Source organism: Labrus bergylta, chromosome 14 (genome assembly GCF_963930695.1).
Source record: "Labrus bergylta chromosome 14, fLabBer1.1, whole genome shotgun sequence".
NCBI lineage: Eukaryota > Metazoa > Chordata > Actinopteri > Labriformes > Labridae > Labrus > Labrus bergylta.
Window position 1 is genome coordinate 7,857,740 of NC_089208.1, and position 27,284 is coordinate 7,885,023.

The 27,284-nt window shown below is 39.0% G+C and overlaps 1 protein-coding gene across 1 annotated transcript; it reads right to left on the reverse strand.

Moving 5' to 3' along the window:
* Window positions 1-4,091: 4,091 nt before the first annotated feature.
* On the reverse strand, window positions 4,092-25,552 carry nipal4 (NIPA like domain containing 4). Its single transcript, XM_020648940.3, has 10 exons — window positions 25,314-25,552; window positions 20,477-20,581; window positions 16,009-16,146; window positions 12,869-12,925; window positions 11,686-11,776; window positions 10,735-10,895; window positions 9,347-9,514; window positions 7,896-7,975; window positions 7,176-7,388; window positions 4,092-5,891 (listed from the first exon to the last, which is right to left on the reverse strand). The coding sequence occupies exons 1-10, from the start codon at window positions 25,354-25,356 to the stop codon at window positions 5,658-5,660; spliced, it is 1,290 nt and encodes a 429-aa protein (XP_020504596.2). The 5' UTR covers window positions 25,357-25,552; the 3' UTR covers window positions 4,092-5,657.
* Between the last annotated feature and the right edge of the window lie 1,732 nt (window positions 25,553-27,284).

Sequence of the window (27,284 nt, forward strand, 5' to 3'; positions counted from 1 at the left end):
TAGTCTAAGATGGTTTATAAAAAAGATGCAGTAAACCTAATACAAATATGTATAGGGTATAATTAAAAACATGTAAAATATTCCACTTTAAATGAAAATATCAAGACTTCATGTTTCCCATTATTAGATTTAAAGGTTTAGAGTGTGTTTATATTCATCTAAAATATTCAGGAATCATGGAGGCCTATTGCCTTGGATGGCTTATTTCTTGATTTCATCCAAACGTTTCTCTAGTTTCCTCTCAGAACATTTGAAAATCTCTATTCAAGCTCAAGTCCATTTACCATTATCTATTTTAAATTATGTGCAGTTTCTAAAACTGTGCCCAAAGACAGTTGGCTTCAGCTTGACCTCGCTACGAGTCCTCAAGATCCCCTTCTGCCACCTAGTGGCCACAGTAAGTCACATAATAACTCCTCTGATGACATGATGTGTAAGAAGGAATGATTAAGAGGGATTCAAGGAACAATGTATAGGTAGATTTATGCCGTTTTATGAGAAATTTATTAAATGAAGGACTGGAAGGAGTTTATCAGAAAGTTTTATAGATCAAAAAAAAAATTAAGGTAGAATTTTGAGTCCTTTATTATTTTCTGTTATGATGAAAAATGTGTTTTGAGACAGTAAAAGTACAGTTGTCACTCATTGTCTTGTCCTGTTCTCCTTAAATCTCCATACCATACAATAACCGGCTCCAGCCTCGGCCTGCAGCTGTCTTACAATTCAGACTGGACCAACCTTTACCTCCAGCAACATCTAGTCTGCTGCCTTCTCAAACTCATCCTCTGACCCTGCAGGTCTTTCTTTTTACCACATATCTGAATGTGACAGTACATGATGCAAAATGGCAGCTAACCTGCATTATGGAAGCAAGTGCGTAAATACATCTTGATTAGTTCTTCTCCAAACGATTCTATGTCTATGTTGTTGCCCTGGAGTTGAGGAGCTGGACAGCCCTAGGAACAAAGGTTGCTCTTCTCCTCTGTGTCCTGCAGCAGGGACAGCGAAATCGGCGTCCTGAGGGGAGCCACTCAAACGCTGGGAAGAGAGCGTGTGAGGGATCCTGCATAATCCGACCTGCTAGCCTGATTGTCTGTTGCTCATAGATCGATGTCAGAGTCCTTACAGGTAGTCCAATGATCTTAGAGCAGACTGTGACCGTGCTCTGCAGGCGGTTTCTGTTCTGGAGGGTGGCGGAGTGGAACCAGCAGGTTATAGAAAATGTAATAATGCTCTCAATGAAGGAGTAGTAGAAGGTCAGAAGAATGTTCTTACTGACTCCAAAGGAATTGAGCTTCCTTAAGAGGTATTTTCGCTGCTGACATTTCCTGAGAATCTCCTCGGTGTTGGAGGAGAATTTCAGCAGGCTGTCGAAGATGGTACCCAGGTACTTATACTCCTCTCCTAGTTCGACAGGATTCCCATGGATTGTGGTGATTGCAGTTGCAGCCAGTTCCCTCTGCTTGTTGGAGAAGGTCACCACCATGTCTTTGGTCTTGCTCTCACGTTCAGTTCGAGGCAGGAGCTGTCACACCACTCCACAAACTCCTGAAGAACTGGTCCATGGTGCTGAGAGGGGCCTGACAGCAGAGACAGGAGAACTGTGTCGTCCGCGTACTTCACCAGGTGACAGTTTGGCTGTGTGGTTCTGCAGTCATCGGTGTAGAGGATGAAGAGCAGAGGTGAGAGCACGCAGCCCTGAGGGGGAGCCAGTTGAGGTGTGTTGGAGGCTGGAGAAGGTGTTGTTGACCAGAACTCTCGGTGATCTGTTGGTCAGAAAGTCCAATATCCACAGGATAAGCTGGTCGTTCAGATGGAAGAGTCATCTCTCTCTCTCTCTGCAGGTTGTTGAGGTCCTTTAACCTCAACCGGTTGCAGCGGCTTCTCCCAATCAGTGGCATGCGTCTTGTTCTTTCTTTTTCAATGAGTCTGTTCTTAAATGAATTGGGGAGAATGACATCTCGCTCCCATGTATGCTGACAGTATATAATGGACATGACTATAAACTGAATCTTGAATCTTGAATGACTGACAAAACAAAAAGTGAAAGCAGGCTGTGTCCTCTGTGAGAGAGTTTACCCACAGGAGAAGAAGCAGAGCAGGAGCAGTGAGTTATAAGCAATGCTTGAAAACCAGAATAAAACAAAAACAAACCTCAGAGTTTAGTTTTGTATACTATATGTATAGAGTATAGAGAGTGAGTTGTTAAACCCTCCAACAGCGAGTCTGCACCGACGCAGGTGAAGCACCTTTCATTGTTTGTCATGGAAGACGATCCTTACATCAAAGTTCTGTGTTATCAACCACATAAACTTCAACACATTTGAATGAAATAATAAGAGTAGTATCTTAAAGATATAAGATTAAAAAATGTTAACATTATAATCAAAATGTAATGAATAACTTTCTTCTTGAATATGATGTGTTTATTTTACTGTGAAGTGTTTTTATGTTAAAAGATACAGACAATAACGCGTCATCTTATAAACTTCAGATTCAATCAATAAGATGTTGAAAAAAAGAAATGGCACCAAGCAGCGGCTGTGGCTCAGTTGGCAGAGTCGGTCGTCAGAAGCCGCTGCAATCGGAAGGTCGAGGGTTCGATCCTGCAGCAACATGTCCGATGCGTCCTTGGCAAGACACTTAACCCCTAAATGCTCCCGCTGCTACTTCTGGTGGTCACTTTGCATAGCAAACTCCGCCATCAGGGTGTGAACAGGTAGGTCTGACACAAAGCAAAAACGTTTTACGAGCTCAAATCCATTTACCATTTACCAAATATTTAGGTGTGTTTTTTTTAATCATATTGTGGAGTGATTTTATTGAGTCTGCCTAGCGTTAAAGTTCCCTTTCCTTTGAGAGTGAGGGGAGTTTGTCCCAAAGCTTGCTGCTGAATTCATCCCCCTGTGGGCTGAGTTCACTCTATGTCGCAGAATGGAGTGTGAGGGAGCAGTTTGAGAAAGGCCCTTTGTTTGTTTCTAAAAATTGGGCCAAGATTAGTCATCAGTTCCAATATTGTGACCGCGATCGTTTGGCTTTGCTTTCTTCGGAAACCAATTGGAGATGTCACTGAGACTACGTCCATGTTTTATACAGACTATTGTTCAAAACATGTAACTCTCAGCAAGAGAACACAAATACTTCCAAAAATGTCAAATTACAAATCTGCCTTCCTCACAGTCATGCATAACTACCGATTACACAACACGTACCACACATCAGTAATTTAAAAATCCCGGTGACCTTAGAAAAACAGTGAGTTTTAATGAGGATTATACAATAAATAATGGAACTGATCATCAACAGTGGTTTAAATAAGAACAAAGTGAGTCTTTATTTAGGTTCTTCCTCTGAGCTTCATAGACAAAAAGTTTTCAGCAACAGAAACACAAACACATTATACATGCACACAGTCCATTGATCATCATTCAGTGTCTACACAACTTGTCAGTGTCACACATTGGAAACTGGAAACAGTGGTCCCAATTGTTTGGGTTTCAGATTACTAGTTGTTTTATGAGTTTTATTATTCACCTCATGTGATGTATTGTACAGTGTATGTTTTTTCCGTTTCCCTTTGCTGCAAGATAAAATGGTAAAACTGAATGATGATCAGTGTGTGTTAATGTCATCTGGCTGCTTCATAGACTCCAGCCGTCAGCAGAGAGAAGTTAAGTCTGGAGCAATTGAGACAATGTGCAGGAGTTTGCCTCCAATTGTTGGTAATTAAAAACAAGAACTGACCCAATATTAGGTACCTATAGGATTTCTATTTTTGTTGCCATGGTGTCTAAGAATGCATTGATTGATTTTTCCTAAAATAGACTCCAAATCTAAAACTGACAACCCTAGTTTAATCTGCAGAAAAATAAGAACATCACAAAAACACATCAAGTACAGATATCTCACTCTGCACCGCAGTCTTACAGTCTAACAACAAGTGTGCATGCCTGATAATACGTTTCCTTCATAGACAGTAATCTATTCCAATTCCCATATCTGTTTGATTTTACGGCCTCTAGTTTGAACCAGTTGACAATTAAATATTTTGTTCCATTCATTTAATGTCACAAATTAAATAAATAAAATAATTAACCACAGAAAAAGGGACTTGTTACAGATTGAAAACTAAATTAAAACCACTAAAGGGAACAGTAAAAGAGAATGTTTGATGTCATAAAGGTGGATATTACTTTTGACTCCTCAACTAAGCTGTAACGCAGTTTGTTTGTATTAAAGTGAAATGAGACATTCATTCAGAGGCTCAGCAGTTGTACGGTGTGTCTAAAGGCTCAAAATAGCATTCAATGAACGCGAAAAAAATAATTAAAAGCATTAATTTCAGACCTTAATTATTGGCAATAAATGCATTAATGCTGACAGCCCTAGTAAATACATTGTGGAGAAAAGACTTCCTGAAAAGAGAGTGAAGTCATACATTTTTTCCCTGTCCTATCCCTGCAACCATGTGGGAGAAGAGAAGAGAGACACCCCCCCCCCCCCCCCCCCAACATGCACTGTCATCCACCCTGCTGACAGTTACACTTCTACCTGTTTGTGAGACACTTCAAAATACAGCTCATTACTTATTTACAACTAATCTCCAGAAGAAGAAGGTATCAGGTGGCATCAGGACATCGATATAGTTTGAGTCTTTACAAGAGATTTTTTTATTTTTAGTATTTTGTTTCTTTGTAGTCATTTTTATAACTTTTAAGCTGTTCTTCTCTAATTCTGTCTTTGACATCACTTTGTAGCTCTTTTAGCATTTTTAATCAAATTTAACAATATTTCTCATTTTAAAAGGAGCTTACTCATATGAGTGCAATATGTGGAAAATGTAATCAACTTGATAATATTATTTTGGAAATTGACAGTCCATACTTATTGTTATTGTTGTGTTTTTGAAATGATTTGTTTTAACTGGGAATTCTTCATTTTGTTAATTTTCATGTTTTTACTGTCTTCTAACTTTTTAATTCTTCTTACTGAACTCTTCCTTGAACACTGTAGCCTTTTGAGACCTGATATATCAACCTTCACGATCAATAATGATAATAATCATAAATACTAATTCAATTAGTTGTCAGTCAACAGGTTTTAGACATTATTGTTTGTATTTACTGTTTATTCTAAAATGTAAATGTGTACACAACGTCTTTGCCTTAAGGAGTCTTTTAGTCACTGGTTTTAACACAGCAGGTGTACATGTTTATTTTAAATTGTTGACCTTATTTATGTTTTGATGTGTGATTTATTGGTTGTTATTTTCATTTTAAAGTAGTCAACAGAAATATAATCAAAGAACATTAGTGAACATATTTTATACTTCTGCGTCTATTTTTTTCCCTTAGGTCTTACTATGTATTTGTGGAAAAAGGTACTCCATAAAAATAAATTGAAGAATCTAAAATGTTTAACATTTAAAAAGCTGGTCATTGCTTTTTCTTAAGATGCAACAGACATGAAGTGATGAAAAGTCTTTGAAAAGTTGATGGACCTCAGTGATAAAATGTAACGTCGTCAAACTAGAGGACTGGACCTTTAAATTACTGCACAGCATCAGTCAGAGTCAGGACTCCACCTCAGATCAGTCTGAACTAGAAATCCAGTGAGGAAACACAAACCTGTGTCTCTGTTTCTTCTTCACATTTCTTTCAGCTGATGATGAAGACTCTGGGTCCATCCTCTCTCATCGGAGGAAGACTCTCTATCATCATGTTGTCCATCAGTCCATATTTATCTTCTTTTGTGTTTCTACTTCTTCCTCCTCCTCCTCCTGCAGCTACTCCTGCAGCTCCTCCTGGTTGTACATTGGCAGAAACCTCGCCTGCAAGCTCCTCCCTCTCGACCGTGAGGGTCAGCTGATTGGTCAGCTCTTTCATCGTTACCTGCGAGACATTTGAGAATGTAGAAGTATGTAAAAAGCTGCAACATTAGAGTTATTATATAGTTTCATTAAGGGATGCATTACAACTTGCTAGCTGTCAAAGCTTAGTATTGTTGGGACGATTTAAACCCTGGGACAAATAGGAAAGTTACATCATGAATCTAAGAGCACTGAGGGTGTGTTCAGGCTAACTGCTCTTTGAGGGCGCACTGAGACGTGGGTACTTCAGAGGACGATCCACCTGATTTTCACTGACATTTTAATAGATTGGTAAGGGCTAGTCTTACAGTTCAAAATGCAAAATGACTTGAGGAAAATGATAAATCAAATGCAGATTGAATGGCCAAAGGTGTCAGGCATGTAAGCATCATGAGGCGGCAAGATGTAGGTTTGGTAATTTAAGAATATGGACCACAGCAAACACACATTAAATATTTGACATGCGGAAAAGCATTGCAGAGAACATCAAACCTTTTCAAAAATCGTATCTTTTTTTTTTATTATTTTCTTAATTTCTATGGAAGGTTTTGTTTGGATGTTTGCTTGTTTATACAAAATTGAAACAAACTTTATGAAGTTTTTAACTACCAGTGGCTTTAAACAGTCTCAACTGTTTTGTTATGTTGTGTTTCTCTGCAGATCTTCTGCAATAAATGTTTCTTTCCGTTTTGTTTTTTTGGCATGTGCATCTCTGTTAACATGTGGATTGTTGTTTGTTTTAATGTATTAATATAATAATATAGTAACATATCATATATCATCATATATAAAGTATTGTAGAGTATGGTATTGTATCCTACTATACAGTATAATATAATAGAGTTTAGTATTGAACATCTACACCCACCCCCTCCCATCTGTGCTCCCTCAAAAGCCACGCCCCTCACTTACATGCACAAGCGCCATTGGTCCAGAAGCAGAGCTCAGCTCACGCTTTGAGTGTGGGCTCGTGCATGCATGGGGTAGAGAACGAGCAGGGAGACAGGGAGGCGTGATTGGTTCATAAAAATGGCACCTCGTGCAGACATTGGTCAAAGTTTTTACAGGCTTACAACTGCTAGAGATGACAGATTTTCTTTGTTCCTTTTTCAGAGCACATGAGTTATTAATTTCTGTCAGGACCTAAAAGACAATTTCAACCAAAATCTTAAAAAGTGTTTCTTGAGAAAATTACCAAACCTACTTTAAGTTGTGGAAAATTGCATGTTCTTCCTTTAAGATTTTAATGGCTCTGAATTTTAGCCAAAAAACAACAACAAAAATGTGTAGGCCATGGAGCACCAACCTGCAGGTCTCTGAAGAAGTGGAGCATGGCCACGCCCACCACAATGACAACAAAGGCTCCCAGCGTGGTGACCACATCCACGATGGCCATGCTCCTCCACTCCTGGAAAAGAATGATGGAGGAGCACAGAACCACAGAGGTGAAGAGGACATAGTAGATGGGGTATACCAGCAGGGTGTTGAAGGTGTCCAGGGACTTGTTCAGGTAGTTCACCTGTAGGTAAGGGTGAAAGGAAGATTATGAAAGAAACATTTCCACACAGGAAATCAGTGGTACAACAACCCTCCTGTATCCTCTGATTCTAATGGAATCCCTAAATGGACATACATTCATACATTTTATTTCACTCCATTTCCCAATGATAACGTCTAAAGTATAAAGTATATTTTTATTTTCTGTTTCATCAAGAACTTGACTGATTTATCTCATTATCTCAAGTTAACAACGCATGTTTTCCCATGATAACAAGTTGATTTCAGTCATTTCTTTTCAACAAAAGTAGGTCAGTCCAGCTCTAGTCCAGAAAACTTTAGTGACTGGGAGCTCAAGTCCTATTTTTGCAACTACGTTACATTTTTAAAGCTATGTTCACACTCTTTCTTCTAGAGCAAAGAGCTCCTTAAGTATTAAAAATATGCCACAGACCTGAAGACCAGCTTTTTAGGTCAGCAAAATCAGTAGAAAATACACTTCATGAGGATGAAACTAACTACAGCTCACCTGTGTTATTATGGAGACAACAAGAGTTAGCAACAGGATCCAGGTAAGGGGATTAGCGAGCACTGCAATATCATAAAACACTACATGGAGAGGGGGAAAAAACTGTGTTAAAAGGAGTACAGATTTATCTTTGCACTTCAAACACTAGCATACTCATGATGATAACTTTAGAAAAATAGATGCAGCAGAAAGACTATATCCTATTAAAACTTCTTTATTATAAAAACATATGAAAGCAAACATCCCCAAATGAAACTATACCACCAAAAGTTCAGTTCTAGTGTTTTAGACTAAAAATGGCTAATAAAGAAGTGAATGTAGGTAGCACTGGTAGCCTAGTGGTTAGTGTGAGTGCCTCTGGTATGAAGGCCATAGTCCTCCAAATGAAAGCCCGGGTTTGAATCCTTCCCTGCATGTGATTGCCAACTGTATGCATCACATCACAAAGCCTGATGTAAAGGATTAACAAAGCCTACATTATTGGCTTACAGTAGGACTATCCCGTTTTTTAAAGTGTATACCCTATCCATCAGTACCCTGATACAAATTAAAGGGTAATTTTGGCTAGTTAAAAAAAAAACCAAAACACAGACAAGACCAGTCCAGAGTGTCTTTTAGTTGAACCCAATGCTTAAAGAGAAGTTTTTCAGGTTGCCGTACTAACAGCTTGTCAACCCCAGGGTAAATCCTCCCCTCCTTTCTGGTCTATTTATCTCTAAACAGGTTTGTCATTTCCAAAATAAACTTCAAGCTGTATCGGAGAAGACTCGAAACTAGACGTTAAGACCATAAGGAAAATGTTTACCTAGGGAAATAAATCAACTGACAAGTAGGACCATTTTATCAAAGACATCTACGATACAGTTTTTAAAGGTTTCTATGTGACTGACTGCTAAGTCGACACTAGGGAGCCTTATGGACAGAAACCCCCCCCAAAAGATTAGGTAACGAACACATTCGATGGCCAATTTCAATCAACTTATTCATATTTATTTGTAAAAGCACCCATTTATAACACGTTATCTCAAAACACTTTACAAATGAGCTGGTAAAAGATCTTACTCTTTGTTATATTATCTATAAAGACCCAACATGAATCCATCATGAGCACTAGGCGACATTTATCCTAGTTACAGTACAGAGGCAAGGAATAACTGCTTTGATGAGATAGAGAGAGATGCAGAAAGAAAGAAATGAATAGAGAAAAAGAGCAACAACAAACAGCAGCAACAACAACAACAACAACAGTGACTGAGAAAGATTTATAGCTTCAATGTCTGGAGGAACAACAAATGTTATTAGCACAAAAAAAAAAACTTGAAAAAGAGTAAGTGCAAGAACAAATTCATTTTCTGTTAGTCTTCCCACATGTTTGTAATAGATTGGTTTTTAGTTTTGATTTCTAGGCATTGATAGTGTGTAAGAAGATGGTGATGTCGTCTGTCTCTTACCGGTGTTGATGACGATGGCGAGGCCCTTCACAGAGGAGACGGTAAAGGCTCCAAGCAGCGAGCAGATGCTGATGTAAATGAGGATGTTGGAGCGACCGACCCGTGGAGAGAAATACAGCACGAGCACAGCACACAGCACCAACACCACCGACATGTACACCAGGAAACCTAATACACACACACAGTACACAGTTGTCACCGAGAATTCAGAGTGGAAGTAACAGCAATATAATTATAGATCCACATTCCTCTCCAGTGGTTTAAGAAAGTCATCAATGTCATTAGTTCTGCAGACATTTGTTTGTAAACCAAAGATTTGGAAACATTATCAATTCTGACCTGAACATAGCTCACATGCAGATTCAGAGGATAACAGAAGTGATAGAGAACCATCTGAACAAAATCCATTAAAACTTGCAAGGAATGACAAAGTTTGTGATTCACAATATTAACATGGTGACCTGTTCTATAAAAGACTTGTAAATGATATACGTTTAGGTAATCTGTCAAGTTGTATTCATTTTATGGCTTTCCAATCAGCAACTGAAAGATAATGTGTAATAAACAAGTGACTTCTGGCTTTAATTGAAGTTAGTTATTAATTATAAGATTTGATAACCAATAAGCTGTCTTAAGATGGCACAAATATTAACATCCGGCTACTTCTTAGCCAACTCTGTAGTTTGATAATGTTACAGGATACAACAGGGAAGGGCATGGGCAGTTCTAGGCAGGGGCCAACAGGGGCCCTCTGTGGCCACCCCTCCAAAAGGAGGAGACCCCCAAATAACAAATACACAGTATTTGAATCAACAACTGGACTCACAATCTAGTGTTAAATACTGTTACTGAAACAAATATAAATCATGGTATTTTATGTTGTGGTATTTAATGATGTGCGCTATTCATTGGCATAATACATATATATATATATATTTTTAGTGACCATCTTTGTCTATTTTTCACCTGCCACCACTGGGGAAGGGAATAAAGCAGTAGATTTATGTTAACTAGCTTCAATAGCTAGTGTGAATAGAAGAGCTGAGAAGTTTGTTGAATGCTATTTTTAGAATTTGTGACTTAGTCTTTACAAGTTAAAAGCTTGTAAAATATGTTGTTTTACCTTAAATTATGACTAATTGTCAATTCTATTTGTCTTTTTAGTAGATGATCAATCAGAATCTTGTTTATAAAATTTGCAAAAAGATTGTATTCCATTTTAACATCCTACCCTGGGATATCAGTGGAAATTGGCAGATATGTGAATAAAGTGAAGCAAACCACATGCTATAAATCAGGTTAACATACAAAATCTAATCAATTAATTATAAAAAAAACCTGCATGTAAACACACTGATAGACCCACTTTAGATTAACCCTGAGCTCACCAGGCTCCAGCAACTTGTTGGTCATGTCCTCTAGTGATGTCACTTCCCATTCCTGTGGGGCGTGGATAACCAGTAAGATGCTTCCCAGTATGCAGAGCAAACAACCAAGCTTCCCCACAACGTTCAACATCTCCCCCAACAGGTGGGACGACAGAACTGCGCTGAAGGGAGAAAAAAAAAAACAGCATTAATGTATTTATCCATTAATCCCATAGACAAAGAAAGAAATGTCTCGTTATTTAATCTGAACTCTACAGTATGTGTACAGAGTTAGAGTACGGTTTCGGTCTAACAGTGTGACCTTAAACAGTTTTTTTTAAATTTACTTTTAAGGAAGAATGTGCATTTTGATCCAGTAGATGTCGCCCAAAACAAACTGCTGTTTGGTGACACCTCCCCTACACTGAATCCTCCGCTCTCCCACAGCGACACACCTCCAATCCCTCAAATTGGAACGCACCATAATTAAGCACTAAGCGATAAGCACAAGCGGTGGACAAAATTGTCCTTGAATCGAGCTGCATTGTTGTGTTAGCTGGCTCATGGTAGCGCTCTTTAGTTAGCTCAAAGCTTCTCGTTGCATGTAAATTTACACGGATTGACAATGATCTAAAAACGCTTATGTGACATTTAAATAAGCAGTGAGTACAGCATGGAATTCTTCTTTTCTCTCGTCCCTCACTTAAACTGCTTCTATACACAATGGGATGAGCCGGCCAGCCGTCCCGTCCATGTAAACGAGCTGTAAATACGGCTCAGACAACATCACAGACCGTGGGTCTCGCCCTTCACACTCATTGTAAACAGTCATGACTCAGAGAGATATTTGCAGAGGATATACTGGATTTCTGCTTTATTTATGTGGAAAATGTTGCACATTCTGCCTTTAAAGACTCTCTGTGCTGATGGAGTGAAGCATAACTGAAACTTGAACTTTGTGAAGAAGGCTACCTGATGAGGACACTCAGAGCGCCAAGAGGAGTTACCAGGGTGGCAGGAGCAAACATGTAGGCGACAAAGTTACACACCTCACCAGCTCCCACTGCAGAGACAGAGATCGAGAGATAGAGAGAGAGAGAGAGAGAGAAAGACAGACAGAGGGAGATTGGAATCAACATGCAAATATTTTGTCAAAGCCCGGACAGTGTAATGTTTTTTTTTTAACCCTTAAATAATTGAACCCTTAAAATAGTTGACTTCTGGTCGACTTGACGATATGAGTCCAACAGGCTTTTTTTCTAGGTTCATCAAATTTCAGAATCCTAGGTTCAAAGTTCTTTGGGGGCTGACTTTTTTAAAAACATTGTAGGGGGCGCCACTGAGACAATACCAATATCAATTCTCTGATTGTTCTACCAGGTTTGGTGAATGTGCAACCTATTGTCTGTTTCATGGCGAAACAGGAAGTTGCCGACTGCCAATAGGTGGCACTGTGACTTACTGTAATGTCAGGGGCTCAGTGGTAGAGACGGCTGGTTAGACAATTAACCCCAAATGGATAAGTTAATACTGATGCACACTTTACTTTTGAAGTGGTGTGAATGGGTAGGTGTGACCTGCGGTGTTGAATCGGTTTGAGTTGGCAGGAGCTTTGACAAGGGGCTATACAAGCACATTTACTGCCTCAGTGACATCACACTGCTGCTGGTCATCAACTAACATAATCAGTATCTCTCTGCTTACAATGTTTGTAGTAACCAAGGCTTTAGGACCTGTGAATCTCTGTGCTGCACATACATAGAGAAAGCTGTTAACAAAATTCATATAGATAGATCTTTACTGTCATTGTGGTTCACAAGTACAGTACAACAAATTGGATGGCTAACTTTACCAGTGTAGATGGCATAAAAGAGATATAGATAATAATAAATATTTTAAAGACAAAACAACAAAACAGCTTATTTAAAACCCAAGATTGCACATTCACACACACTTTGCATATTGCATATACTCCATGTACAGTATATTGCACACACATATCTGACAGTGTAACATACAAAACGATTTCACAGTCACTGAATTATTAAACAACATACCATTTCTAGTTATTTTATTCCTCTCATATTGACTGAGAATCAATTATATGTACGTATAAATAATTTATAGACTATAAAATGAGATAAAAAATACTTACTGGTTAACAGGCCTCCCCACCACAGCCAATCCTTCAAGTAGCCGTGTCCTCCATCACCTACACACACACACATTAAATGTAAGAAGTGTTATCTTATATACAAAGGCCCTTCCCTGTTGTATCCTGTAACATTATCAAACTACAGAGTTGGCTAAGAAGTAGCCGGATGCTAATATTTGTGCCATCTTAAGACAGCTTATTGGTTATCAAATATTATAATTAATAACTAACTTCAATTAAAGCCAGAAGTCACTTGTTTATTACACAAAACCATAATACCTCATTACTTTGGTCATGAAAAAACATTTTTAGGAAAAAATACTGTTACTAAAAATGACCAATTATCATAATTTTCATAAGCGGAGGATATGAGTGACATCTGGAGAATGTGACGCTTACATTTATCAATGGTGACCTCATAACCATATTACACATCACCATTTACAATACGAATGCACACACAGTGACGGCCCGGTGTGTGCGGATTCAAACCCTACAGCAGCCACAATCTACGCATCTGTCAGACCACTGACAAACAAACAAACAAACAAACAAACAAACAATCTCTTTTAACTTACCATTCAAATCCAGTAGAAGATATCAAAACACATTACATCCATAAAGATCCACGGATTGCTTTAAATTTACCTCTTCTGTTTCGCTGACATTTTGATGACACCTCATGACAGCCCATAACATCCAATGAGAGCCTTTGTTGAAAGGAGGTGCCGCCCCCTGTTCTGACAGCTAATTTCAAGATGCTGTGCCAACAACTGACACTTCTTACAGCCAATGAAATTCTCCAAACATGGATAAACTGTTTCTATCAATACTTCAGGGTGATTTCTTCATGCACACACTAAGGAGACTGGTTTTCAGAACTGCATTTAAATTAACAATGATTAGATATTTATACCAAAATAGGCTATGAGCCATGAATTATTGGGAGAAAACCAGCAAATCCATGTAAAGTAAGACATTGAGCACCACCAGTCGATTGAGGCTCTCCTTTCATTCTGACAGCCCTCATGATCCGTTTCTTGTCCACATAGTTAAGGAGTTTCTTCATCACCACTCCGGGTTGCGAAACAAGCTGAACTTCAGCGTCATTAGCTTTAAAGTCTGTGTGCTCTCTCAATCAATAGTAGCCTAGAATAGTTACCTGCCCCAAGCACCTCAGGCAGCTACTCTAAAAATGAACACAAGCCAGTTCCTTCCTTCCCTTCAGGGTGACCCAAGAGACGAAGGTTGGAGAGACAACTGCAGCAATCCCATTTGACACTGATTATGTCTTCAGCTTCAGTGATACGCAATGTCCCAGCTTTCAGTTCACCCTGTATAACTTTGAGTTGCTTTTAACACTATCAAATCTCTGTATAAAGGGTTAGCATGTTGTGTGGGTTTATAGCCATGGTAGCATCCACAGCTTCCTGTCTGCTGGTATTATTGACATTTTGAACTTCACCTTGCACTTGGCAATAAAGTATGTGGTATTCTGAAATAATAAGGGTTGTTTAGTTTAATTCTTCAGCCTTGATAGGGGAGTCCAAACACAACCGCACCATAAACAGAAGTCATCAGACTTATCATCATACATGCATATCCATTTTATTTTCTAAAACAGAAATAAGTAGAAAAACATCCTTTTTTCCTGTTAGATTTAACTCTAGCCTTCATAATACTAAAAGTATCTCACCAAGATTCTAAATTTGAACTCTATTGTTGTTCGTTTGTTTGAGAACACACTAATAATCTTCATTGTTGTGTTTTTGTAACATTAAATAATTCCCATTTATAATATTGGTCATTTTAAGGTAACAAACTAAATATTAAAAATAAAAAAAAATAAAAAACATTATTAGCTTCCATGGTCGCTGTCTGCTTTTGTTGTTAGGTACCCCAAACATTTAGATTATGTTTCCTGAAAAGCAGCTCAAGTCAAGTGATCAAACATTTTTTATCTCTAACTGGTCTCATGGTTGAATAGTAGAAAAGAAAACGTTTGTACATGTTTGAGACAACTGACGACTGATCTCATGTCCAATCCACATTCTTCTGATTCTTTTTAGGATAATCTTTTTCCATCAAGGAAGTCACCTGATTTAAAGCAATCGTTTACAACCATCTTGAAAAGGCTTCAACCTTTGTACAGATTTGAAGTTGATTGAGGTGAAAAATGTTTGTCTTTGTTCAGTAAAAAACTATCAAAAAAGGGTTGTAAAAAGACCAGGTTTTAAAAACTTTGATACAGCTCTAGTAAAACTAATACAATTATGATCCCTGTTTTGATACCACAGTAACTAAAAAAGTCCTGGTCACCAAAACATTGGGTATTTTTTTGTTTTAAGTTTACAAAAATTGAAGGCAAACTCTGGCACACTGTCTAGATTGTAGGACAATTAGGACAGTGCTCTCTCATTCTCTCACAGCAGATTTTGATTAGAAATATGACTGAGGGGGACGCCTGAGGCCTAGTGGACGGTGCGCCTGAATCATACAGAGATTCAAGTCCTCGAAGGCTAACAGCCCATGTTTGGAATCTGACCTGTGGCTCTTTCCCGCATTTCATTCCCCACTCTCTCTCTCCCCCCAATTTCTGAATCTATCCACTGACATGTCTCTCCAATAAAGGCATATGATGGATGATCAGAATTTTTCGGGGGTATTTTTAGATAAAATCTATGATTAAAACAATTTAAATGTTTCAAAACATGTGTTATGATCGAAGTATGGAATACTTTGACCAGCTTACTTTCAAACAAGTGACACAGAGGTTAAATCCCTGGAGATACAATTAAGGATGCACTGATCAAATTTTCTTTAACAACTGCTGTGAAAAGGAAGAAAATGTTATCCCTTCTTATTTCCTTGTTTGTCTCTTAGTTTTTCTTATTTTCAGAGAAAGAACTCAACACGGTCAATATCGATGTGTCCAAAAATGCAACTGCACAAAAGAAGTAATGCTGAAAACAAATAAATGACACACAAATGTCAAAATCTTGTGGAAAATAACTTTTTCTTATAATGAACATCATTTTTACATATCAAATGAAAACAGTCAGTCATGTTCAGGATTGAGACCTCTTTCTCCTTAACATGTTACTTCAAAGAAATGAGTTCAGTCATCCCTCTGGGCTCACCTGCTCTGGTTTGTCCGTTTCTGGCCAAACGGAGGAGAGCTTTCTTCTTCAGGATAACACTCCCACCAATCAGGAAAGCGGACAGCAGAGCGAGAGTCAGACCCAGCCACAGGTTGTAAGAAGTGTGTATCTGTAAATCTGCAGACAAACATTCAGTCAGCTGAGTGTGTGTTCATGAGGGTGTAGGCATGCAGTGTGTGTGTTTAATGACACTATCAGACCTGAAAAATAACACAAAGAATGCACTGTATTCAGTTGTGATTAATGATTACACTGAGCCATGTTTGTGGACGTGGAATATTTTTCACTTGACCAAATCCAAGCTTTAAAGAGTCTGAATCCGAAACTGCAGCAGAACAAGCTCTGATCTGAAAACTAGGAAACGTCTGACGCTTCAGCGTGGCCACAGAGCCCGTGCATCCACGACTACTGCTTTGCCTATTTTCTCTGGTTATCTGCTATATGCAACACGTGCTACAAAGAAATCTCTGTCATTTATGGGAACAGGAAAAGACACATCTGTCATAAACAACGAAATCTTAACAACTTGTCTCTGCTTAAGAAAGCCTCTTCTACCCTTCTACCTTCATTTACTTTTGGCCTCTGGAACTGTCAATCTGCTGTGAATAAAGCTGAATTCGTCCAAGCACTTGCAAAAATGTCAGACATTCAGGCACTTGCCCTTACTGAAACCTGGATCCACCCAGAAAATACAGTCACACCAGCTGCCCTTTCTGTTGACACAGTGTTCTCACACACACCCCGCTCTGTTGGACGTGGAGGTGGTACAGGTATCATCATTTCTAATACCTGGAAATTCAATAAACTCTTCTGACTGAGCAACAACTCCTCATTTGAATATCACACAATCATGGTAACTGCTCCTATTAAAATGTACATTTACCGCCCACCAGGGTGTAATCTGAATGATTTTGTTGTGGAACTGGACATGCTACTCTCAGAAATCCCTGATGATGGCACACCACTGATTGTAATGAGAGACATGAATATACACACTGATAAAGCCCAGGCAACAGACTTCCTTGCTCTCCTATCCTCATTTGACCTCACACAGGTCCCAACCCCTCCTACCCACAAAGCTGGCAACACTCTTGATTTAATCCTGACTCGGAACTGCTCGACAGCAAACCTGACTGTCACCCCCCTGCATCTATCAGACCACTTCTTTAATCAATTCACAATCTCCTTGCCGGAACTCCCTCAGGCACAGCCACAAATGGTGTCATACCACCAAAACATGCGATCGCTCAAGCCAGCTCAGCTGTCTAACGAGGTAATGGCTGCCATGCCTGCCCAAAAGGTCTTTAACGCACTCTCTACAGTCGAGGATACAGACACACTCTGCTCCACACTAGCCTCATCTCTGAACAAGCTCTGCCCTCTGGTGTCCAAACCCGCTCGCAAAACCCACCCTAGCCCATGGCTCACGGAAGTCATAAGAGAGCAAAGAGCAGGGCTGAGGTCAGCAGAGAGAAAATGGCAAAAATCCAAACAGTCCGCTGACCTCAATGACTATAAGCAAAGACTTGTCTCATTCTCCTCCAGCCTGAAAACGGCCGAGACAACATATTATCAGAACAAGATATGCAATGCCACAGATACTTTTTTTTCTGCTTTTAACTCACTGCTTCAACCACCTCCTCCTCCACCCTCCGATCTGTTCACACCAGACATGTTTGCCTCGTATTTTACTGAAAAGGTTGCAACCATCAGTAACCAGTTTTCTGCCCAACTCAGCCCAAAGGCACCAACCAAAAGTGCCTCACTCGACTCATTCTCCTCTCTGACTGAGGATGAAGTCTCTACGCTTGTGCTAGACTCTCGGCCCACCACCTGTCCTCTAGACCCAATACCATCAAGCCTCCTGCAGACCATTTCCTCTCTGCTTAATGCTGCACTTAAGCATATCATCAACTCCTCTCTGTCAACGGGTGTGTTCCCCACCGCATTCAAGCAAGCTCGGGTCACCCCTCTGCTCAAAAAACCCACACTAAACCCAGCCCAGGTTGAAAACTACAGACCGGTTTCTCTTCTGCCCTTGCTGCCAGAGCTGCGGGTCAGTCCTCAGTTCTATTACTTCTAGACCTGTCTGCTGCCTTTGACACAGTCAACCACCAAATCCTCCTATCCACGCTCTCTGAACTTGGCATCTCAGGATCTGCCCTCTGCTGGTTCGTGTCCTACCTCTCTGGGCGATCCTTAAGAGTATCGTGGAAGGGAGAAGTGTCCAAAGTGCACAGCTTATCCACAGGGGTACCTCAAGGATCATTGCCTGGTCCCCTTCTCTTCTCCATATACACAAGCTCACTTGGTTCAATAATCCGCTCTCATGGCTTCCCATACCACTGCTATGCTGACGATACCCAGCTCTTCCTGTCATTCCCACCAGACGATGTTACAGTCTCTGCAAGAATCTCATCATACCTTGCTGATATTTCTAAATGGATGAATGAACGGCACCTTCAACTCAACCTTTTAAAGACTGAGCTCCTCGTCATCCCAGCCAGTCCCTCTATGCAACCACAGATCAATATCCAGCTTGGAACAACCAAACTCATGCCCACAAAGTCTGCCTGGAACCTGGGTGTCATGATTGATGACCAGCTAACTTTTATGGTTCAAGTAGCCTCGATTGCCCGGTCATGTCGATTTGCCCTGTAAAACATCAGGAAGATCAGTCCTTACCTGTCAGAACATGCTACACAGCTCCTGGTACAGGCTCTTGTGGTATCACGCATCGACTATTGCAACTCTCTACTGGCAGGTCTTCCTACATGCACTATCAAACCTCTGCAAATGATACAAAATGCAGCAGCATGACTGGTCTTCAACCTTCCTAAAAGAGCACATGTCACTCCGCTATTCATCTCCTTACACTGGCTCCCAGTTACTGCTCGCATCAAATTTAAAACTCTGCTGCTCGCTTACAAAACAGCGACAAAAACGGCTCCTCCTTACTTAAACTCTATAATCCAGGTCTGCACTCCCTCCTGCCCACTACGCTCTGGGTCTGATCCAACCTTCACAACAGGGTCCTAAGTCTCTGACTAGACTCTTCTCCTCTGTTGTCCCCCGGTGGTGGAATGAACTTCCAAACTCCATTCGATCTGCAGAGTCCCTCTGCACCTTTAAGAAAAAGCTAAAGACCCAGCTCTTTATGAATACCTACTAACTTAATGATGATGGTCTCAATATTATTGATGATGATGGTGGTTGTGACGATTGTTTTTGTTTGATAACAATGACTTATAAGATGGTTTCTATACTGATTAGAGCTCTCAAGAACTGCCGTCAATGTTGTGCTTTGCCTCTGGTCACTTCCTGTCAGCACCTGTGTGTCCAATTGGACTCAAAGCTGATTGTTTGCTCTTACTGACATTGTTCCCTTTTTTCTAGATCCTTGCTTGTGTTGTACTTACTCTGTGATGTACGTCGCTTTGGATAAAAGCGTCTGCTAAGTGAATTGTAGAATTGTAGACAGTGGGACTTAAGAGGAAGAGAGAGAAGCAGGACTTAAAGCTGTATGAAGTGTTTTGAAAGTTGGTCAGTAAAAAGAAAAAAAGCAGAACCTCAAACATCTTTTATTCAATATTTCCAAATGTAAGCCTTTTTATATGAATCTAACTTTTTCAAAAGCTGTCTGTATGTTTTTTTGTAATTACATACACACATGATTTTAATTGAAGAAAGAAAATATCTTTTGAAAATGTATTAGGCCTATTATTTTTTATGTTCATAGACACCATCCACTTTATCATAAATGTTGTAATACTATTGAATTCTACATTGAAGTCTACTCACATTCATATAACTACCAGGCTCCTTCAAAATGTCACTGAATCATACCACAAGTTAGACATTATAATGTTCTGGACCTTCACTTGAGGACATTTTTTAGATCCGAACCTCGTTGAATTTTAATTGAATACCACTGTTTAAATATGCTTTCATACTTTCTGCCCACCAAAAGGTAAGGTGAAAGAAACCTTTAACCTCACAGTTTTACTTTAAGCTATATCTTCTACATGCAAACAATGGACCTATTTTTTCTCTTCCTCAATGAGCTGTGATAACAAGGAAGTTTTCCTCCTGTTAACAAAGGATTTCATTGTCGATTAAAGCAAAATCAAAAAACACATTATCAGGTTATTCTCTTTCACACACATGATATGTTCCTCAGTGAGCCAGGTCAATTCATTCTGCTGGCATCTAGCTTCTAAACAACCCTGCTAAACACATGTTCTTTATTGTCTTCTTCTGGTTTGTTAAAAGCTAATTTTATTTTCATGTACTTTTTGCAGTGTTACATGTAGATTGTGTTCTACTGACTGTAAAGTTCTGGATATACATTTATAGTGCACACTTGGTTAAAACAAAATGTAGTCTATACATATCTGCTATGAATCCTTCATCATGAAAGACACAGACCCTAACCCACGACTTGTACCTGTTGTTTGATTGTTGTTGTCCAGGTGTGTATTGAACACCGGTTGATCCCCAGAGACCACACACACTGCGGACTGAGAGCCACACCACAAACGCACCACAGATCCTGCAAAGAGAGAGAGAGAGAGAGAGAGACAGCGAGAGAGAGACAGACAGAGAGAGAGAGAGACAGACAGAGAGAGAGAGACAGCGAGAGAGAGAGAGACAGACAGAGAGAGAGAGACACAGAGAGAGAGACAGACAGAGAGAGAGAGAGAGAGAGGCAGAGAGACAGACAGAGAGAGAGAGAGAGAGAGAGAGACACAGAGAGACACAGAGAGAGAGAGCGAGACAGCGAGAAAGAGAGAGAGAGAGACAGACACAGAGAGAGAGACAGAGAGAGAGTTAGCCTGTTAGTGTTCTGGGAGTATTTCAATGTGTCATGGCTTAAACATTATTCAAGGAGAAAATACATAAAAACACTCAACAGGAATATGAAAGGTTTTACACCAGAGTATTTTTTGTAAAGTAACTAAATATATATATGTAGCTTTAAAGGGAAAATAAATAAATATGAGTGATGTAATTTACAGTATATCAGAACTTAAATGCAAAACAAAGATTCAAATACTTTGGGCTGGACCACATTGGGCCGGACTTTCTATTTGCGTTTCTATCTGACCTCTGCACTGCAGAGAAAGAACCTGTCTTAATGATGATATCCACACAGATGTCAGCATGTTTTAGGGATTCAGTTTACATCTAAATCCAATCCAAAAATGATGAGAGACGCTCCTTATCCTCAAGGGGGGCCCTCAACATTTGAGAACATTTACAAGATATTTTGTATTAAGGCTGTGATATATTAGCTCATAAGTAGCTTCTGTAATAATTCATTTATTGGAATCTGCAGTACAGACAATGTTTGATTAATGCCTGTGTCCACCAGTCTCAGATCGCTTCTCACCAACACAGTATACTATAGTAAAAGCAGATGCAATGATCCAATATCAAAAACCAGCTGCTTTGAAGTGAAGTATCGTGGGACAATAACCCACAACAACAGTCTGGTGCTAGCAGAGACAGGTATGTCAGTCAAAGTTAGCATAATGTAAATATTAGTGTTTTTCCACCAGCAACATGTTTATTTTTCAAATCAAACTTGTCTGAGGGGTAATCAATTTGGCTCATATTCAATCTAGGAATCAGAACGGGCTTCAGGAAGACAAAAATAGTACCACAAAATGTTGTTCTCAGAGTGTTTCCGGCCACAATTAATACAACAAAATGTTTATTACAACTGCAAAGTAAATTACAATTTCATCATTACCTCAATATGAGCATCACAATAAATACATGCTCAATTCTGAATGAATGCAACAAAGTTCGGCTTTTAAACTCAGCTGGTGCACATTTTAATTGTTGGTCGGCCTGAGTGTGAATGGTAAATGGTCATGAGCTTGTATAGCGCTTTTCTAGTCTTCAGACTACTCAGAGCACTTTCACACTATATGTCATGTCACACCCATTCACACCCATCACACCCATTCACACCCATCACACCCATTCACACACTGATGGTGGAGGTTGTTATGTAGTGAGACCATCAGAAGTAACTAATCCCATTCATATGCATTCACACCGCCGATGAAGCAGCCGGAGCAAGTCAGGGTTAAGTGTCTTGCCCAAGGACACATCGGACATGTTGCTGCAGGAGCTGGGGAGACAACGACTAACTGAGCCACAGCCGCCGAAACAGAAACTGTAAATCATAGCTAATCTGCACTCTTATTAATATTGTTTTTGGCACTTCATACCGCTATTGCAATGTTGAGAAATGCAACTGCACGCAGTGTTTTTTCTCATATTGTGCATTCTTAATTTGTATCATATTAGCTGACCTGGTTCAGATTAAGTAACCAAAAGACAACATAGAGCTTTTGGAACAATAAGACATAATCCCCAATTAGTTGTTGTCCAGGGAAAATTTCTATAAACTTTATTCACATTAGAAAAAAAGTCCTCAACAAAAAGCAGAGAAAGACAAATTAAGCAAATCTGCTATTAATCAAACAATCAATCATTATTGTATAGCGCCAATTCATAACAAGTGTTATCTCAAGATGCTTTACAAAAGAGCATATGGGATAATATGCAGGAAGGATTTCTCCTTTGTATTCCTCACGTTCCTGAAGTCCACAGGACTATGCGCATAAGAAGATTGAAATACAGTAAGAAAAGATACAATTAGAATGGGAATTTTTTTAAATGCCTCTTGGGATTATTTTTTGGTTTCTCTGCTTTTTTTTTTCTAAATGATCAATAATCTATCAGATTTTTACAGAGTTGACCTGACAGGAAGTTTCTCAAAAATCCTAAATAAGACTAAACTTCCTCGTTACTACAGCTTCAACAGACAAAGAAAAAAAATAATTAATGTAAGAGAGAGAATGATGTGAATAGATTTTCTTTGTTAGCTGAGCCTCTCTCTCTCCTCTTTTTGAATACGATTATCTATACAGACGGGTTGTGAAATACAGGTTTGACCACCGAAATGTTTAGAGTAACATGAGGAGACAGAAGAGTTTAATATTTACACAGTAAACACTGAGGCCTCAGTACACACATCACTGTCTGTGCAGCAGTAACTCAACACAAAGTGGAAACTAATAGGTTTCTATGTCAGATGTTAAACATGCTTCAGTATCGATATATGAAGATTAAATGCAGGAAAATACTGGAAGAAAAAACCTGGACATGAAGTCTATGACTCATATTTAATTATAGTTTCCATAAAGTTTCTTAAGATTATTCTGTAGTAGCTTTACAGTTCACCTGGTGCACTTTTTATTTCTTAACTCCAAAAATCTGCTGATGCAACTTAACACTCGACTGATTTTGAAAAATGTTATTTATCTGCAGATTAGCGGTCAAATTAAACATCTGAGATACTGTCAATTACAAGCTCACTTATACAGCAGTATCATCATTTCTTTAAACTATAGTTGCAATAGGCAATTTGTGTCACAAAACTTCAATCAGTAAAACATTTGTAGATTTGGAGTAATTATTATCAATCCAAATACAGTTCTGTATCAAAAGCCTGATTGTTTACACAGAGGATTAAAGCCCTTAAATAACATATTTTACTCCTTGCAGCTTGTCTTGACAAATGAATTAATCTATTAATGAAGAACGCAATTGTCAGATTATAAAAATATACAGATTGTAAATTGCACCGCTATAAAGATATTAAGTAAGCAAAGGTAATGAGAAGTAAATATCCTGACTTCATATTTAGGGGCGCTGGTGGTGCAGTGGTTAGTGCCCGCCCCATGTGTGGAGGATATGGTCCTCCAAGCAGGCGGCCCAGGTTTGAATCCCACCTGTGGCTCCTTTCCCGCATGTCATTCCCCACTCTCTCTCTCCACTGTCCTATCTCTCCATTAAAGGCACAAAAAGTCCAAAAATAAAACTAATTGAAGTTAGCCATATTCATTTATTAGAGAGGTTTTTCTGGAAACTGTGAGCGCACACAAGCAGCCCCCAGCTCGCACAGAGCAGCTCTTCTCTGAAATTGGGGAAACTTTTGACACATTGGGGCTGGAGACCTTGGATGGAACTAGTCCATTAGTAATTGTTTACTTTCAACACCATCACGCCCACATAACATAACAGTTTATTTAAGTTAGTTTACTTTGTATCTTCAATCATTTATTGACAAGAGAGACTGAGCAAGACGAGGAACTGAATTTATTTTTCAGATGGGAAAGTAGTTTTACAGTCAGAGAGTAACGTTATAGTTTCAGTAGACTAGCTGTGACATTTAAAACCAGTCCGGCCTGGCAAGAGAGCTGAGCGGGGTTTTGCCTCCTTCGCTAACACAACTCATGTCCTTAAAGCCGAACAGTAGGGATGTAACAATGTCAAAGTCTCATGATACGACCATGTTGCAATAACAAGTCCATGGTAGGCCCTACTATATTTATTCGCATTTTAATAATTGAAGACTAGGAAATAAATGCTGTTTCTTAAACAATGGCTAGACATTGAAACAGGGGTATGAGGGTCAAATAGCCTAAGTCTCTTTTATAAAACAACAATTGCACCAGCTGGACCTTGTGAACAAAAAGTCATACCGTAGGCTATGACATTGAATAACTTTTCTCCCTCACCATCCAGGGGGTGTGATCTGGCCCTCTGGAATGTCAGGGAGTGTGCCAAAGTATTTATTCAATTCAAAGGACAACCCACACATTATTTAGAGCTGTTATTTTTTACAAAGAGCACATCTCCCGATACAAATATAAGATGAATAGGATAAATCATTGCAAAACAGTGCTGTGCTGAGAGCTGCTGGAGTTGTCCCCATATAGGTGGGATATGTAACAGCATTTGGGGGCAATTGTAACCATGAAAATGCACTGTAGCCTATCTAAAACAAAAAGCAACCTTAAGTTAATCACATTTTTAGACTTTAAGTAGGTCATATGTCTATGACATGAATTGAGTCTAGACATAGTCTATATCAGTTTCTAAATAAAGCTATAGGTGTCTCTTCTGTCCAATAGGCTTAGGCCTACAAAAACACCAGTTTGTGCAAAAAAAAAAAAAGTAAAGTAAAGCTAAATGATAGGCTTAAATGTAGAGACATCTAGGCTATGAGCCTATTTAACGGTGGAGTTCAGAAAAACAAATGAAAGGAGTTTTAAATGAAAAGAAGTGTAAAAGTAGGCTTTATGTAGACTACATTAAGGCCAACTTTGTCCTACATTTGTGTTTCCTGGCCAACGAAACATGACAGAGACATTAGGCTGGCCTACAGACAAATAAAATCATGAGAGATGTATTTTGCTTACCGTTGCCGCCGCACGTCTCATTGTTCAGGTGAACGTCTCGCATCGTGTTGCTATGATGGAGAAAACAACGTGAGGAAGAAACAAAACACAAAACGTCTACAAAGCGAGCAGAACTTTCTCCAGGTACATTGGGCCGGACCACAGACTGTGGACCGGACGTGACGACAAACACAGAAGGGCTCCTTTTTATCCTCTCTGCTGTCTGAATTTACAGGTGAGCTTAACAGGTAACTTTACAACGCCGACAGAACAGACAGCAGAGAGGAGGAGAACGTAAACAAAGCGACACCTGACCCCGCCCAGCCGCGCCCCGCCGGGACGAGCCGGTGACACTATGGTGACCCACAGCAGGTGTATCAGCTTTCAGACCCACGGGCATTAGACATAAACACAACAAACTGGAGGGGGAATTATCATTTAATTGAAAATAAATCATCACTATTAATACAAGTAAACGAGCTTTAATTGAATCATAGGAGAACTAGGAATCATAACGAAAGTGCCTATTTGATTAGGACTTTTACATGAAAACAAATGTTACCCTATAGGGACCTGTAGGCCAATGAGGCTGAAGAAGTGTTCCACTTTGCAATGAGTGGTTGTGCGATTGTGTAGCTTCTTGAAAAAATAAAATAAAATAAAATGCAAAAAAATGTTAACGTATGGAATGTATGGAAATTGTGAGATAATAATAATAAATGACTTTATTATCTCATGATTTCGATTTTTTTTATCTCATAATTACGACTTTCTATCTCATCATTACGACTTTCTATCTCATTATTATGACTTTATTATCTCATAATTTCGATTTGTTTTTTTTTATCTCATAATTTTGATTTTTTTATCTCTCTTTTTATTTTTTTTAACTGGCGGAAATGGGCTTCCATACTAAATGGGGTTCACAAAATACAAAACGTTGTCTGTGTGGTTATCAGTCATCCAGGTCATGGTAAATTCGCTTGATTCAAAGGCAACTGGACTGGTTCAAGATCTTCAACCAGAAAATATACGAAACGTTATATAATACTTTCAATCGGAATGAATTAAAAGAAAATCAAAAATGTCAAATCTTTTGACATGAGTTAAGGCCTTTTCATGCTATATTTCATGCATATTGTAAAAATATCGTTAGCCTTTTCTTGATTAATTGTGAATTCATAAAATAGATACATAAAACAGTCTTCAACACCTGTGATGTCAGAAGGAGAGATACCGCAGGTCCTTCCTTCCATCTGCAGTCACACTGTTTAACCAAGCCTGCTCCCAGTAGATCACAAAAAACACACACACAAAACCGGATAATTCACTACATTGTGCAATAATATTATTATATTATGTTTATCATGCCACCTTGTTCAATAACGGGTTCCACTTTATAGGCCTATTTATATATTTTTTAATGTTTCTTATTCTGTTTAATTGTGCACTGTGTGTTTCTCTTGTTGGCCATCCTTGCTCTTTGCTGCTGTAACACTGTAAATGTCCCCGTTGTGGGAAGAATAAAGGAGTATCTTATCTTATCTTATCTTACAGGAACATTGATTTGAAGTGGAACTACTCCCCCTTGTGGCTGATCACGATAGAATCGATGGATTATGCTTATTAAAATAATGAACACATCGGAAAACACTAATTCTCTTTACAAGTGGTTTCTTCCTGATAAGCTAGGGACAACAGAATTTTGTCATGTGTTTGTTTGTATTTCAAAGTTTTTAACCGCTTATTTATTGCATGCATCTTGTTATAGCTAAAATATCAAAGAAACATTTATTCTCCTTAAATGATTTAATTTTTACACTGCCCTCTTGAACTAATGAATATAGTCTGTATGTTAGGGTTGTTGTACCGTTGCTCTGTATTTTCATTTGCAGTGCCTGGGATTTTCTTAGATAATTAAATGTATATCTTTACAAAGAAAAAGAGCATACTAGACATAGCGTAGGAAGACAAAGGAAAGACAGGTTACAA

Bases quoted from the DNA above. Each gene is read 5' to 3' on its own strand.
- nipal4 (XM_020648940.3), bottom strand. From the start codon at position 25,356: ATGCGAGACGTTCACCTGAACAATGAGACGTGCGGCGGCAACG. The intron at 20,582-25,313 runs GTAAGCAAAATA...CTCTCTTTGCAG, and splicing joins TGAGACGTGCGGCGGCAACG to GATCTGTGGTGCGTTTGTGG. The intron at 10,896-11,685 runs GTAGCCTTCTTC...TTCTCCCTTCAG, and splicing joins GCTCTGAGTGTCCTCATCAG to CGCAGTTCTGTCGTCCCACC.